Source organism: Mustelus asterias, chromosome 2 (genome assembly GCF_964213995.1).
Source record: "Mustelus asterias chromosome 2, sMusAst1.hap1.1, whole genome shotgun sequence".
Lineage (NCBI taxonomy): Eukaryota > Metazoa > Chordata > Chondrichthyes > Carcharhiniformes > Triakidae > Mustelus > Mustelus asterias.
Window position 1 is genome coordinate 67,143,091 of NC_135802.1, and position 15,664 is coordinate 67,158,754.

Consider the following 15,664-nt stretch of genomic DNA (forward strand, 5'->3'; position numbering starts at 1 on the left):
GCATAGATCAGAGTGCCACAGTGCTTTCCCTGAGGTTCAAGTATTTTAGTACCCTATAGAATGTCTAAGCTCCCAGCCAAGCCTCACTGTGTATCCTTGACTGAGAGCCTAAAAATCCATTAGCCTGTTACAACACCTGAACCCGAGGGAAAACTATGCTGTCAATTTCAATGCTTATTTACACATGATAAGGAGGTTTAAAGTGTTTGCAGTTTCTATTATTGATACCTTAAAGAGTCTGGATGATTGATACTTTTATTGGGCAGTGTTAGAAATTGAGTTTACTTTAAGAATGACTTTTTTAAAAAGTTTTATTTTCCATCCTACTGTTACTATAGCATTCATTACATATTTTAGATGCAGAGTGGGTGAATGGGCATGGAAGTGCCAAAGCATGGCATGGGAACATTAGGGGCCATCGAGATTGTTTGGGAGGCATACCTTACCATGCGGGCATGAAAGGTGAACAAGGGCATGCAATGGTATGGATGGGGCATGGGCAGTGTGTGTGTGGAGGGAAGGCTGGATGGCCTGTTCTTATTATAACTGGAACAAACTCCCACAGTGCCAAGTGGGCTTTTTGAGCAGCCCACTTCCATGCCTGCCCGATTGGTTATACTGCAGTACGCCCCTGCTCCTGCCATCCATCCTACAATGAACATCTTATCCTTGAAGGTACTTTCTCCCAATGCGGGTGGGCTGAGTTGGGAATTTTCACTATTCTTGCTGCCTGCCTCGAAGGTGAAGGTCCGGCCATTCATTTCAAATGAATGTCGATGGGTCTACTTCCAAACCATTTTTAAAATTTTCTGTTTGCTTCCTTTCTTTGTTGTCCACTTATTACATTCCTGTTTCATCATGCAAACATCAAAACAAAATAGGAATCTATTAAAACTGGCTAGTAGTAGGTAGAAAAAAATGAGCATCAAACAATGAAAAGAAAATATCTGATATCCACTCTTGTCAGAAAAGGAACCACACTTTTCTTCTCAGATGTTGACCCACTCAGTTGGTTCAGAATTGACAGCGAGTTCATTCACCCTAGTACCACTGACACACAGCTCGAGATTCATACTCTGAATCCTCTAATGGGAAGAAATGGAGGGGGGAGTTTTCCCATCCAGCCTACCATGGGAATCATAGCGGGCAGGGGGGACGGATGATGCAAAGGTCCATTGACCTCAGGCGGAATTTTCTGGTTTTGGGGCGCGCTTGGCTGGAAAATCCTGCCTACTGAGTTAGCTTATTCACCTCATTTAAACCCAGGAGTTCATCATTCTCTGTCCCATCAATGTAACAACTAGCAGATCTATAAATAATGTATTGTCACCAAATGATTAATAATCTTTAGATATAATTATGCTGTTTCAGGTCTGTAGCTGAAGCTACTGAAGTTGATCTCAACATGCGTGTGGGTCTGCATACAGGGAGAGTGTTGTGTGGGGTCCTTGGTCTTCGCAAGTGGCAGTATGATGTCTGGTCCAATGATGTTACTCTGGCTAACGTAATGGAAGCTGGTGGTCTACCTGGGTAAGTGACATTTTAATTTAGAACTCCTGTAGAGAAATTGTAAATGACTACTGGATGAGTACTAACTGGCAGGCTAATAGCAAGATTATTTAGATAAATATTTAGTGTGATCATTTGAGCTCCTTGACTATTTTCATACTGATTACTAAATCTAATCTGTAATTACTGTTAGGATCCTGATTCAATCTGAAATCAATGGAGGCAGCTGTCATTTGAATTGTGCTTTTCCTATCATCCCAGTTAGTTATCTTCAGCTTTCCTTTTTCTCCTTTATGCTTACTTTTATCTTCTTTACATTTTGTTCATATTCTTTCTCCATGATAGTGTCGCAAGCAAATGGAAATTAGAATTCAGAGAGCAACTGTGGGAAGGTTCCCTCGGAGCAACTAAATCATAAACATACTTCTAAAGGATTGATTTATGATTTTTTACGAATGTGGTGCCAAGAAGAAATATCTTTTTCCTCTCCACTGTTCAGATAGTGGCAGAGGATACCTCTACAATTTGGTTGGAGGTCTGTGTTGTTGATCTAGGAAGTGATTCATAGAATCATAGAATCACAACAGTGCAGAAGGAGGCCATTCAGCCCATCAGGTCTGCACTGACTTTCTGACACAGCCTCCCACCCAAGCCCTATCCCTGTAGCCCTGCACATTTACCCGCTATTCCCCCTAACCTGCACATCTTTGGACTGTGGGAGGAAACTGGAGCACCCATGGGAAACCCACACAGACACAGGGGGAATGTGCAAATTCCACACTGTCACTCAAGGCCGGAATTAAACCCGTGTCTCTGGTGCTGTGAGGCAGCAGTGCTAACTGCTGTGCCACTGTGCCGCCCAAGGTTTCAAGGTGCTCCTTTGGTAATGGATGGGAAGCCTGGCAGTTTAAAGTTTAATTATTAGTGTCACGAGTAGGCCGACGTTAACACGGCAATAAGGTAGGAATAATATTCAGTTTCTTGAGCTTATTTTGCCATTAAATCAGACCATGTTTTGTCTCTATGTCAGCTCCATTTAACTATCTTTGCTTTATATCACTTGATAGCCTGAGCTCACAATAATCAATTGAACTTGAAAATTTTGATTTACTCTACATCCAGTGCCTTTTGAGGGAGAATTTGACATTCCCAAATAATCATTTCACTCTGAAATATCCTACATGTAACTTTAGGATTGTTTCTTTTGTTCTAAGTTGTCTCAAGAGGGAATATGTTTCCTATATCAAATCCCATTATTATTTTAAAAACTTCAATTTGATCACTTCTCAACTTTAAGTGCAAGGAAATACAAGACATGTTTATGCATTTCTACAGTGAGGAGCTGAGACACTGGTATAGGTCCTTGGGGAACCACCGCCATAGAATCCTTACAGAAGGAGGCCATTTGACCCATCGAGTCTGCACCGACCACAATCCCACCCAGGCCTGATTCCCGTAACCCCACACATTTACCCTGCTAATCCTCCTGACACAAGAGTCAATTTAGCATGGCCAATCCACCTAACCCACATACCTTAGGATGGTGGGAGGAAACCGGAGCACCCGGAGGAAACCCATGCAGACACGGGGAGACTGTGCAAACTCCACACAGACAGTGACCAAGGCCGGAATTGAACCCGGGTCCCCAATGCAATGAGGCAGCAGTGCTAACCACTGTGCCACCAGTCAGATCCCATCAGTCAGAGAACCTTCCCTTTAGCCCTATTCCATCCCCTACCTCCCAACCAGTTATATACTCATATCAAAAGCTCACCATCTATTCAATATGCTTTTATCTTTGCTCATAATCTATTGGGCGGAACTTTATTAAATACTTTCTTGAAGTCCAAATTGATGGCATTGAAACATAACAGGGTTGACACGGCTGGACAGACTAGATATAGGGAGGATGTTTTCCCTGCTTCGGGAATCTGGAACACAGTCTCAGGATACAAGGTACATTTAGGATTGAGATAAGAAAAAAATTCTTCACTCAAAGGATAGTGAACCTACGGAATTCTCTACAACACAAGGCTGTGGAATCCAAGTCACTGAATGTATTCCTCGGGTGGATGGAGCTATTACAAAGGGGCATAACTATAGGGTTCGTGGTGGGAGATACAGGAAGGATATCAGAGGTAGGTTCTTTACGCAGAGAGTGGTTGGGGTGTGGAATGGACTGCCTGCAGTGATAGTGGAGTCAGACACTTTAGGAACATTTAAGCGGTTATTGGATAGGCACATGGAGCACACCAGGATGATAGGGAGTGGGATAGCTTGATCTTAGTTTCAGATAAAGCTCGGCACAACATCGTGGGCCGAAGGGCCTGTTCTGTGCTGTACTGTTCTATGTTCTATGTATTCAAGAGACAGATAATTTAGATTTGAATGCCATCAAAGGGTATGAGGAGAAAGTGGGAATATGTCATTGGGATCAAGAATCAGCCATGATCATATTGAATGGTGGAGCAGGCACAAAGGACTGAATGGCATAATTCTGCTCCTTGTTTCTCTGTTTCTATCCAGAGACACTGCCCTATCTACCATGTTAAATTGCATCCACAAAAAATTCAAGTAGGTTAGTAAGACATGACCTACTGTTCACAAATCCACGCTGACTGCTTTTTATCAGTTCATTCTTGTCCAACTGTTCAGTAACTCTGTCCCTGATGCTGGATTCCAGGAGCATCACAGCAATAGATGGTGCACTGATATGTCTGTAGTTAGCTGGTTTCTCAGTCCCTCCCTTTTTAAATATTGGAGTAACATCTGCAATTTTCTCATTCAAATGCACAATTCCTGCTGTGAAAAAGAATTAGTACAATTTAAGTAGTTCATAGAATCATAGAATCCTACAGTGCAGAAAGAAGCCATTCAGCCCATCGATTCTACACCAACCACGATCCCACCCAGGCCCTATCCCCATATCCCTACATATTTACCCACTAATGTCTCTAACCTATGCATCCCGGGACACTAAGGGGCAATTTAGAATGGCCAATCAACCTAACCCGCACATCTTTGGACTGTGGGAGGACACCGGAGCACCCGGAGGAAACCCACGCAGACACCGGGAGAATGTGCAAACTCCACACAGACAGTGACCCGAGACGGGATTCGAACCCAAGTCCCTGGAGTTGTGAAGCAGCAGTGCTAACCACTGTGCTACCGTGCCGTCCGTTCATTTTAATATGTTTTCTAAGTGTAAAAAGTGATGATAATGGTGGTGGTGTGTCACCGATCACTTGCAGACTAACAGTTTCTCTGGAACAATGGACAGTGGTAGAGACTTCAACTTTCTTTCCTTTATACGATTAACCAGGAACCTTTCCTGCTGTTACTGGCTACAAGCAGTGTTTTTTAAACTCTTTCACAGGATGTGGGTATCGCCGGCAAGGTCAGCATTTGTTGCCCATCTCTGAATGGCTTCTTAGGCCATTTCAGAGGCCGTCAAGTGTCAATCACATGACTGTAGATCTGGAGTCAATATCTGTTAAAACAGATAAGGATGACACATTTCTTCCCCCTAAAGGGTATTTTTTAAAACTTTAGTATGACCGACCTAAACCCAGTTGGTGCATTTAGTAAAGGTAATTAATCAACCAAATAGGTTTTACAACGATCAGTGCTAGTTTCATGATAACCATTCCTAAAACTCAGCTTTGCATTCCAAATTTTATTAATTTGAATTCCACCAACATCCATAAGAGGTTTTGAACCCATGTCGGAAGGAGCATTAATGGGGACCTCTGGATTACTAATTCAGTGACATTATCACTATGCCACCATCTCCCTTCATGTATGTTGGATTCACAAGTTGATAATCAACCTGCTTGGGTGCGTTGTGAACATACTTACTTTGACCATCAAGTCAGGAGGTGGGACTTGAACCTAAAGTTTCTGGCTCAGAGGCAGGAACACTACCCACTGTGCCACATAAAGCCTACATGTGATGATCATAGAAGCATGCAATTAGAACCCATTGGTTGGAGCACACTATACAGCAACTGTCTGTCTGAATTAAACCTTACTTGAGAAAGGATATACTGGCTCTGGAAGGGATGCAGAGGAGATTCACTAGGTTGATTCCGGAGTTGAGAGGGTTGGCTTATGAGGAGAGACTGAGTAGACTGGGGCTATACTCATTGGAATTCAGAAGAATGAGGGGAGATCTTATAGAAGCATAAAATTATGATGGGAATAGATAAGATAGAAGCAGGGAGGTTGTTTCCACTGGCAGGTGAAACTAGAACTAGGGAGCATGGCCTCAAAATAAGGGGGAGCAGATTTAGGACTGAGTTGAGGAGGAACTTCTTCACCCAAAGGGTTGTAAATCTGTGGAATTCCCTGCCCAGTGAAGCCGTTGAGGCTACCTCATTGAATGTTTTTAAGGCAAGGATAGATAAATTTTTAAACAGTAAAGGAATTAAGGGTTATGGTGAGTGGGCGGGTAAGTGGAGCTGAGTCCATGAAAAGATCAGCCATGATCTTATTGAATGGCGGAGCAGGCTCGAGGGGCCAGATGGCCTACTCCTGCTCCTAGTTCTTATGTTCTTATGTCTGATTCAAAGTTATACTATTCTTCAAGTTGCTAATAAACAGATTACCAATATTGATTTAAATAATATGAATCAATATGTATTGTACCATTAAATGCACCAACTTAAAATGATAGTTGATTTAATTGTAAGGGACAGAGTTTTCCACACTTAGGAAATTTACAGTTGCCGGGACCATTTCCAGGTCCTAACCCATTTGCAGCAGCTGCACATCTTCCATTTCAATCTTGCTGGAAGGCATCTAATTAAGAACCACAATCCAGGATAATCACCCAGTTGGGGACAGTGGATGACCTGCGAGGGGGATATTGATGCATTCCATATTGCAAAGGGGGCTGGCAGCCTTCACTATATCTGCAATGGGGGTGCTACTGAGGGCTGTGCCCTAGGGGTGGAATCAGTTTGTTGGGAGCGGATGCCATTGCATCACCTCAACACTCTTGGAGGTATCAGTCTTCAGATGATGCTCATCCAATAGCAAGACTCGGCCGGAAGAAGACATCAGTCTTGTCACTTTTTTTGCTGTTAAAGATGGAAAAGCCATGAACTCTTACGCCACTTTGATGCCCTGCTGTGCAGCTGCCTCCTCTGAGTTGCCAAGATGCTGACACAGTGTGAGGTCCATGTGACACTGGGAAAATCATAATCTCAGTGAAAGATTACAGTTCATTGCCTAATTATCTACCTCAATGGATTTCCTGTTGCTGCTGGAGTGTTTGTTGACATTGCTCTCTGCCAGCTGCTGTTAAAAGTGGCCAGAGGTAGGAACGCATCGACAAACCAGCCTGAGGCATTATTCTCTAATTTTACTTAGCACTCCTAAGCCTACCCCAGGACGGCATCTGTGGAGAGAGAATAGAACCAATGTTTCGATTCAGGATAACCCTTCGTCAAAGCTCCAACATTGAGATCCTGCCTCCTGACTGTCCATGCCCACCCACCACATTTTTATGTTGCTGAATCAGGCACAAGCTGGGGTCAGGCTGCCACCTCCGAAGCAACACATTGGTGGAATCAGGGGTGGAAATTGTTTCGGGCATGGAGGCAGGTTCATCCTGTCTCAGGTCCCAGATTGGCCCACCTCAGGTTCCCTGGTGTGCAGCAACAAATGGAGTAAGCAATTGAAGGAGATCATCACAAATGCAGCTGGCTGAACTTTGACCTGGAAGTACTTACTGACATTGTTGATGTTATTGTTGGCTGACAGATTGTTGCCCTGTGAAAGTTAGCTCACTATGAAAATACCCACAGTGAGTTTCCAACTCTGCTGCTGTCCTGACTTGCTGCCTGAGCGCAACTCTTGAGGAATCTGCTGAGACAGTCTTTCTCTGCTCTCCCTTGCCAGTGACTGCATTCGACTAACTGAACATGCAGCAGGTCACAGCGCAGTTTTACAAGTTTGCGCAGCAGACACAACTGAGGGGATGCTGCACGCCACACTCAGAGCAAAATCAACAAAATCCCCATTCTCACCTGTGTTGTGTTTGGTGCTGGGCAGGTGGGGAGAATCTATCAGGAGTGAAACAGTTGGAAACCCGCTAGTGTAAATCCTGTTGTAATTCTCCCAACTATGGGTCGGTCTTCCCGCTGGCTGGTGGCGTGAGCATCCTTTGCATTCATTTGCATCTCATGAATGCTCATTAAAACAGCTGGCTGAGGCTTTCCAAGCTTTTGTCATGCCAGAGTGGAGCTACATTGGTCTAATACCCCATTGAGAAAGAGTGGCATGCACAAAGTTGTCCTCAGTTCACAAGAAACTTCGGGCAGAGGGCAACAACTTTCTGCCATAGTGCTGCACTGCTCCTGATGCATTATTCACCACACTGCTGGAGCAGATTGGTTCCTGCCCACCCACTCCATGTTGAACTGGTCTTCATGGTCAGCACCAAGCTGCTGAAGCCATGGACTCTGAGTACAGGGCTTTCTTTCCCCATGCTGCTACACACCAGTGTTTATCTGGACTAGCCCATTCTGTGAGACTCATGCAACCACCAGAACAGAGGTCCAAAGTTCGACCATGGATGGAGAGTGAGATGAGGTTGGGGAGGGCTGTGTGGGGGGTAGATTGCCCTGACAAGGCTGCACGAAAGGCAGAAAAGCAAGGAGGTCTAAGTTAAAGCTCATGTATTACAGGAAGGAGATGCACACACACTCCAGATTATGTATTAGTGTGGCACATTCGGGATGGTTCACATGGACACTGAACAGGTCAGGGCTGCAGTATTTTGTGAAGGCTACTGTTGTCCATAGTCTTCTTTGGAAACAGAAAGTATATCAAGATTCCTGTTTAAGTTCAGGGACTGTAGACAGGAGTCAGAGAGTGCCGACATTTCTGCTACAGAATCATCAAATCATACAGTGTAGAAGAGGCCCTTTGGCCCATCAAGTCCCACCAACACATTAGAAATACCTGAAATCCCACCCAATCCAATCTGCCAGCACTTGGTCCATAACCCTGAATATTATGGTGTGCCAACAGCTCATCCAGATACTTTTTAATGGATGTGAGGCAACCAGCCTCTACCACCCTCCCAGGCAGCGCATTCCAGACCGTCATCACCCTTTGGGTAAAAAAGGTTTTCCTCACAATCCCCCCAAAACCTCCTGCCCCTCACCTTGAACCTATGTCCCCTCATAACTGACCCTTCAACGAAGGGGAACTCAGATCATTCTCTGTAATATTCCCCGGAGATTATTTGCCACGTCGCCACAGTTTGCTGCGGCCTTCACAATCTGGCTATGCAGGGAGGTGAGGCCCTGCCAGAGGCTGAATTGGAGGAGGGGAAGCCATCCTCTGGAGACTGAGGTCTGTGTTTGATTGTGCTGTCGAGATACTCATGGTATAGTTTTAACACTGATATTTATTTTTCACGGGTCAGCAGGTTCCCTCAGACGGTCCCACAGTGGCTGTCCCCTTGAGGGAGCACATTGGAAATGCCAGCCCACATACTCCCTTCTCTCAGCACCTGCCCTCTTCCCACCCTCCCCGACAGCGCTCAGCCTTTCACAGAATGTGTTTCACGCTGGATGGCCATTAATTGTGCTCTCGGCCCTCCGAGTGTGCACATCTGATATTCAGGCCATTGTCTTGGTTCGGGACACTGTCAGGAAGGAAACCCAAATGTACAGAGAGTCACATATCTGATGAGTCCTCGTTGGCCCACGAGAGCTAATTGTTGAATCACCCATCATACACTCCTAATAAAGAATTACACACTTCTCCCTGACAACACACAAAAGTCCAATAACATATTGCAGTAAGGGTGGTATCACATAGGTGTTAACCTTAAAAGGGGACACTCAGTGTGAGGAAGGCTGAACCTCAGAATAAAAGGATTGCAAGATCCAAGCCAAAATGCTTTAATCTGACCATTTTGTTCACATACCCATTCAAAAAGTACAATTTATTCACAGTGATAGAGCACCTGTGATTCTGAGGTGACGTAATTTTGTTTCACTTTCCTAACCCTATCACTATGCCGTGGTGCAGGGGCAGAGCAGTCTGCTGACTGCTACATCCAGATGCTGTGATGACCCTGGCAGGTGTCCTCTGGTAGCCTGAGCCCTGGAGGGCTGTGGACTCTTAAAGGTCTCCTGGTTATGGGCAGAAGCACTCTCGATGGCTTGTGCTGCTGGAGCGGGTGCGGGCACAGGCAGAGGGAACTGTACACACTGCATGCCGTCAGAGTGTCCTGAGTGGAGGCCTTCAGGGTGTCCGGCTGATTCTCATCCTCCCTGTGAGTGCCAGAGGGCCCCAGCGTCACTCCTGGAGGTGATGGGGCACCTGGAGGGAGGTCAAGGTGCCACACAATATCAATGCATGCCACCCTGGCACTTGAGCCACCAGTGTGCCCACCAAGTCTCTCCGTGGCATACCTCTCACTAGCATGTCAGACATCCGCCCTGTGGCAAGACTCCTCTGCCTTGGAATGTTTTGACCCTTCTTCTCCACCTTCCTCTTCCTCTGAGAATTTGGGGCCTTCCTTTCTCTCTCTCTTTGAGTGTCAAACCCTTCTGCTGAAGCATACCCTGCACCATGCAGCACATGATGACCTTTCAGAATATCACGGACGATGAATATTGAAACAGAGCAGTCAGGTCATTGAAATCTCATTTTGATTGTCCCAGTTTGGAGATGGCTCTCATTCTAACTACACTTGGGGCTCTCTTTGAGGATCCCACAGTGGAGTTTGAAGCAATTTCCTCAAAAAACTGGGAAGCTGATGATGTCAGCCACCCTTGTGAAGAGAAATCTGGAAGAGGAGCAGCTCTAACTTTGTGCGGAGGTCCAAACGTGTAATCATGCTGTAAATAAACAGTTATAGTTAAAGAGTCGATGGACTCAAGCAGCATACTCTTAGGAGACTAGGCAATCCCAAAACCTCATTGAACCCCTACCACACAAAAATATTCACCTCATCTACCTACCCTACCACCCTAACCTATTCACTCATTCATCCATTCATATAGAACATAGAACATTAAATGCCCTTAATGTTGGCGAGTCCACTACTGCTGCAGGCAGGGCATTCCATGCCCTTACTACTCTCTAGTGAAGAACCTACCTCTGACATCTGTCCTATATCTATCACCCCTCAATTTAAAGCTATGTCCCCTCGTGCTAGCTATCACCATCCGAGGAAAAAGGCTCTCACTATCCACCCTATCTAATCCTCTGATCCTCTTGTATGCCTCTATTAAGTCACCTCTTAACCTTCTTCTCTCTAATGAAAACAACCTCAAGTCCCTCAGCCTTTCCTCATAAGACCTTCCCACCATACCAGGCAACATCCTGGTAAGTCTCCTCTGCACCCTTTCCAATGCTTCCACATCCTTCCTATAATGCGGCGACCAGAACTGTACGCAATACTCCCAAGTGCAGCCGCACCAGAGTTTTGTACAGCTGCAACATGACCTCCTGGCTCCGAAACTCAATCCCTCTACCAATCAAAGCTAACACACTGTATGCCTTCTTAACAACCCTATCAACCTGGGTGCCAACTTTCAGGGATCTATGCACATGGACACCGAGATCTCTCTGGACATCCACACTACCAAGTATCTTACCATTAGCCCAGTACTCTGTAATCCTATTACTCCTTCCAAAGTGAATCACCTCACACTTTTCCGCATTGAACTCCATTTGCCACCTCTCAGCCCAGCTCTGCAGCTTATCTATGTCCCTCTGTAACCTGCAACAACCTTCCGCACTGTCCACAACTCCACCGACTTTAGTGTCATCCGCAAATTTACTAACCCATCCTTCTACGCCCTCATCCAGGTCATTTATAAAAATGACAAACAGCAGTGGCCCCAAAACAGATCCTTGCGGTACATCACTAGTAACTGAACTCCAGGATGAACATTTCCCATCAATCACCACCCTCTGTCTTCTTACAGCTAGCCAATTCCTGATCCAAACCGCTAAATCACCCTCAATCCCATGCCTCCGTATCTGCTGCAATAGCTTACCATGGGGAACCTTATCAAACGCTTTACTGAAATCCATATACACCACATCAACTGCTTTACCCTCATCCACCTCTTTGGTCACCTTCTCAAAGAACATAATAAGGTTTATGAGGCACGACATACCCTTCACAAAACCGTGCTGACTATCCCTAATCAAATTATTCCTTTCTAGATGATTATAAATCCTATCTCTTATAATCCTTTCCAAAACTTTGCCCACAACAGAAGTAAGGCTCACTGGTCTATAATTACCAGGTTTGTCTCTACTCCTCTTCTTGAACAAGGAGACAACATTTTCTATCCTCCAGTCTTCTGGCACTGTTCCTGTAGACAATGACGACATAAAGATCAAAGCCAAAGGCTCTGCAATCCCCTCCCTAGCCTCCCAGAGAATCCTAATATAAATCCCATCTGGCCCAGGGGACTTATCTATTTTTACCCTTTCCAGAATTGCTAACACCTCCTCCCTATTAACCTCAATCCCGTCAAGTCCAATAGCCTGTATCTCAATATTCTCCTCGACAACATTGTCTTTTTCCTGCGTGAATACTGACGAAAAATATTCATTTAACACCTCTCCTATCTCTTCAGGCTCCACGCACAACTTCCCACTACTGTCCTCGACTGGCCCTAATCTTACCCTAGTCATTCTTTTATTCCTGACGTACCTATAGAAAGCTTTAGGGTTTTCCTTGATCCTACCTGCCAAAGACTTCTCATGTCCCCTCCTGGTTCTTCTTAACTCTCTCTTTAGGTCCTTCCTGGCTAACTTGTAACTCTCAAGTGCCCTAACTGAGCCTTCACGTCTCATCTTTACATAAGTCTCCTTCTTCCTCTTCACAAGAGATTCAACGTCTTTTGTAAACCACGGTTCCCTCGCTCGACCACTTCCTCCCTGCCTGACAGGTACATACTTATCAAGGACACGCAGTAGCTGTTCCTTGAACAAGCTCCACATTTCAATTGTGCCCATCCCCAGCAGTTTCCTTCCCCAACCTATGCCAGCTAAATCTCGCCTAATCGCATCATAATTTCCTTTCCCCCAGCTATAACTCTTGCCCTTCGGTATATAGCTATCCCTTTCCATCACTCAAGTAAACATAACCGAATTGTGGTCACTATCACCAAAGTGCTCACCTACCTCCAAATCTAACATCTGGTCTGGTTCATTACCCAGTACCAAATCCAATGTGGCCTCGCCTCTTGTTGGCCTATCTACATACTGTGTCAGGAAACCCTCCTGCACACATTGGACAAAAACTGACCCATCTAAAGTACTCGAACTATAGCTTTTCCAGTCAATATTTGCAAAGTTAAAGTCCCCCATAACAACTACCCTGTTACTTTCGCTCCTATCCAAAATCATCTTTGCAATCCTTTCCTCTACATCTCTGGAACTTTTCGGAGGCCTATAAAAAACTCCCAACAGGGTGACCACTCCTTTCCTGTTTCTAACTTCAGCCCAAACTACCTCAGTAGACGAGTCCTCATCAAACGTTCTTTCTGCCACCGTAATACTGTCATTGACCAACAATGCCATACCTTCACCTCTTTTACCAGCTTCCCTGCTCTTACTGAAACATCTAAACCCCGGAACCTGCAACAACCATTCCTGTCCCTGCTCTATCCATGTCTCCGAGATGGCCACAACATCGAAGTCCCAGGTCCCAACCCATGCTGCAAGTTCACCCACCTTATTCCGGATGCTCCTGGCATTGAAGTATACACACTTCAAACCACCTTCCTGCCTCCCGTACACTCCCGCGACGTTGAAACCTTATCCATGACCTCACTACTCTCAACCTCCTGCACACTGGAGCTACAATTCAGGTTCCCATCCCCCTGCTGAATTAGTTTAAACCCTCCTGAAGAGCATGAGCAAATTCCCCCCCAGGATATTGGTACCCCTCTCGTTCAGGTGTAGACCATCCTGTTTGTAGAGGTCCCACCTCCCCCCAAATGAGCCCCAATTGTCCAGGTATCTGAATCCCTTCCTCCTGCACCATCCCTGTAGCCACTCTCTCTCCCTATTCCTCTCCTTACTATCACATGGCATGGGTAACAAACCAGAGATAACAACTCTGTTTGTTCTAGCCCTAAGATTCACCCGTTCATTCATTCAGATTCAGACTGCACATTTAAACTTGCCGTATGGCAGCTAGTGCTGTGAAAAAGGAGCATGACTCCCAGACTCAACTCCACTTTGACGCAGCTGTCTGAGTGGTGCTGCACCCCACTCTGCATTTCTGTAAACAGCCTGTGTTCAGAAGGTCTCTGAGGAAATGCGGAGTAGCATTAAGTTGGGAGAATGTTTTGAGAGGAGCAGCAATCCAACGATGATTCCATTGCTCAGAAGTTCTGGGCTATTGTTTATTAGTCTGTCAATACTGGAAAGAAGCAATTCTGTATAAGTGGAATTTGCAGATCTTAGTGAAATGTAGAATTTGTTTTGTGTGTGGATAAATTAATCAGTCATATGTTTGGATGCCTTGCATGCAAATGAGTTATGGGTGGCACAATCTTTCTTTCACTAAATTACTGTGCATACAGCATTTATAAAGTAATGAAACTTTAGACATAAAATGTTGAATAAATTATATTGAATGATGGAATGTGACAATTTGCCATAATAGACATGTATAATTACAAAAATCCTACTGCAATCAGGTGTACAAGATATTTTGCAGTTTTAAAATGTGACTTTTCTTTGCGTTATTTCCCTTTTCTGCAGTTCCTTGTTCCTCTCTCCCCACCATATCCGATATAATTTCCCGGATAGGAGAGTATGTTGATGATTGAGTAATGTCCCTGAATTTCCCGGATAGGAGAGTATGTTGATGATTGAGTAATGCCCCTGAATGGCAACTTCTTCTCCAAACATTTTGGGTGCAATTTTACTGGCTGTTCACTTCCGCAGCTGCAAGGTCAGAGAATTTGGCACTCAGCAAAATTTCCATTCGCTGCAGCGGAATGGGAAACTCCCACTGGCGTGAACGGCCATAAGATTCCGGCCTTTATCTTTCCTCTCTGCCGTGGCTGTTTGCATTTGCCTCTTCATTTAACATTGAAAGTTCAGTGTGTGTATGTGTGTATCTAGGCCTCAAGCAGGTGGGTGAGGTGGGGTGGCAGGGGCACATGTTGGAGAGATAGGGCAGAATTTTACATGTAGAAGTCTCAGCATCAATTGCATATCAAAGAATAATGCAAACACCTGTAACGAATGGAATCATGTGAAGAGCCACCACTTCTGATATCCTAATTCCACCAAGCTACCTCAATGACATACCTTATAGACGAATCCAAGACCAACCTGGGTGAGGGTAAGACGCTGACTGAGTTGATAATTGTTGCTCCCAATGGAATATTTCATAAATCCCATCTGCTTCTAATTGCTGATTTCCAAATATATTGTGGATCTGGTGAGGAAAGTTTGAATGGGAGAAGGATCTTCATGTGGTGGGGAGGCAACAGTATTGTAACTTCCTAGAGCTCACCCAGCTACATTTTTACACCTGTTATTAGCACACCTTTCCCTTTGCTAAGTTTCTCCTTCAGCAAATTAACAACTACTCCATGAAAAAATGCAGGTTGTCAGCAAAGAAATAGGGTGTGAGTGGATAAGGGACAAGATGGGCGACAAGACAATTGTCAGGGGAGGAATAAAATGGCACGGAGACAGATACTCGATTAAGGATGACAGAAATTAGCCATTTAATTTCCACTTGTAACAATATATTTACCAAAATTATAAATACATTTGTAATGTTTTGTTTCATGTCTTCAGTGCACAATCCTAAATAAATGTGTAATAAGATGGTGACAAATTAGTAAATGGTATTCACTAGATCTATTATCCATCATTTTGACAATAACAGCCTTGAGCTACACATTAAAACCATAGTTTCTCAATGTTTCATGTGTTTGTCTACAATGCCATAGTTTTTTTCCAGAATGCTTTGATTTTTTTGACATTTCTCTGTAGTTTTTTTTTAAAGAAATAAAACCTGAACAAAATCCAACATTTCTAAAAGGCGTTGTTGCTGTTGTTGGGTACTTGAAAATGTTTGGGTTAAATATCAAGAGGTTCTATAAATCTCTAAGTACTTGACTGTAATAATTAGGGG

General features: G+C 44.5%; 1 protein-coding gene across 1 annotated transcript in view; it reads left to right on the forward strand.

Annotated features, from left to right (window-relative positions):
* Positions 1-15,664, forward strand: part of LOC144508552 (adenylate cyclase type 1-like) — a 273,546-nt gene that overhangs the window by 153,230 nt on the left and 104,652 nt on the right. The window contains exon 6 of the mRNA XM_078236602.1: positions 1,372-1,530. Coding sequence (XP_078092728.1) covers positions 1,372-1,530 — 159 coding nt within the window. The remainder of the gene's footprint in view (positions 1-1,371; positions 1,531-15,664) is intronic.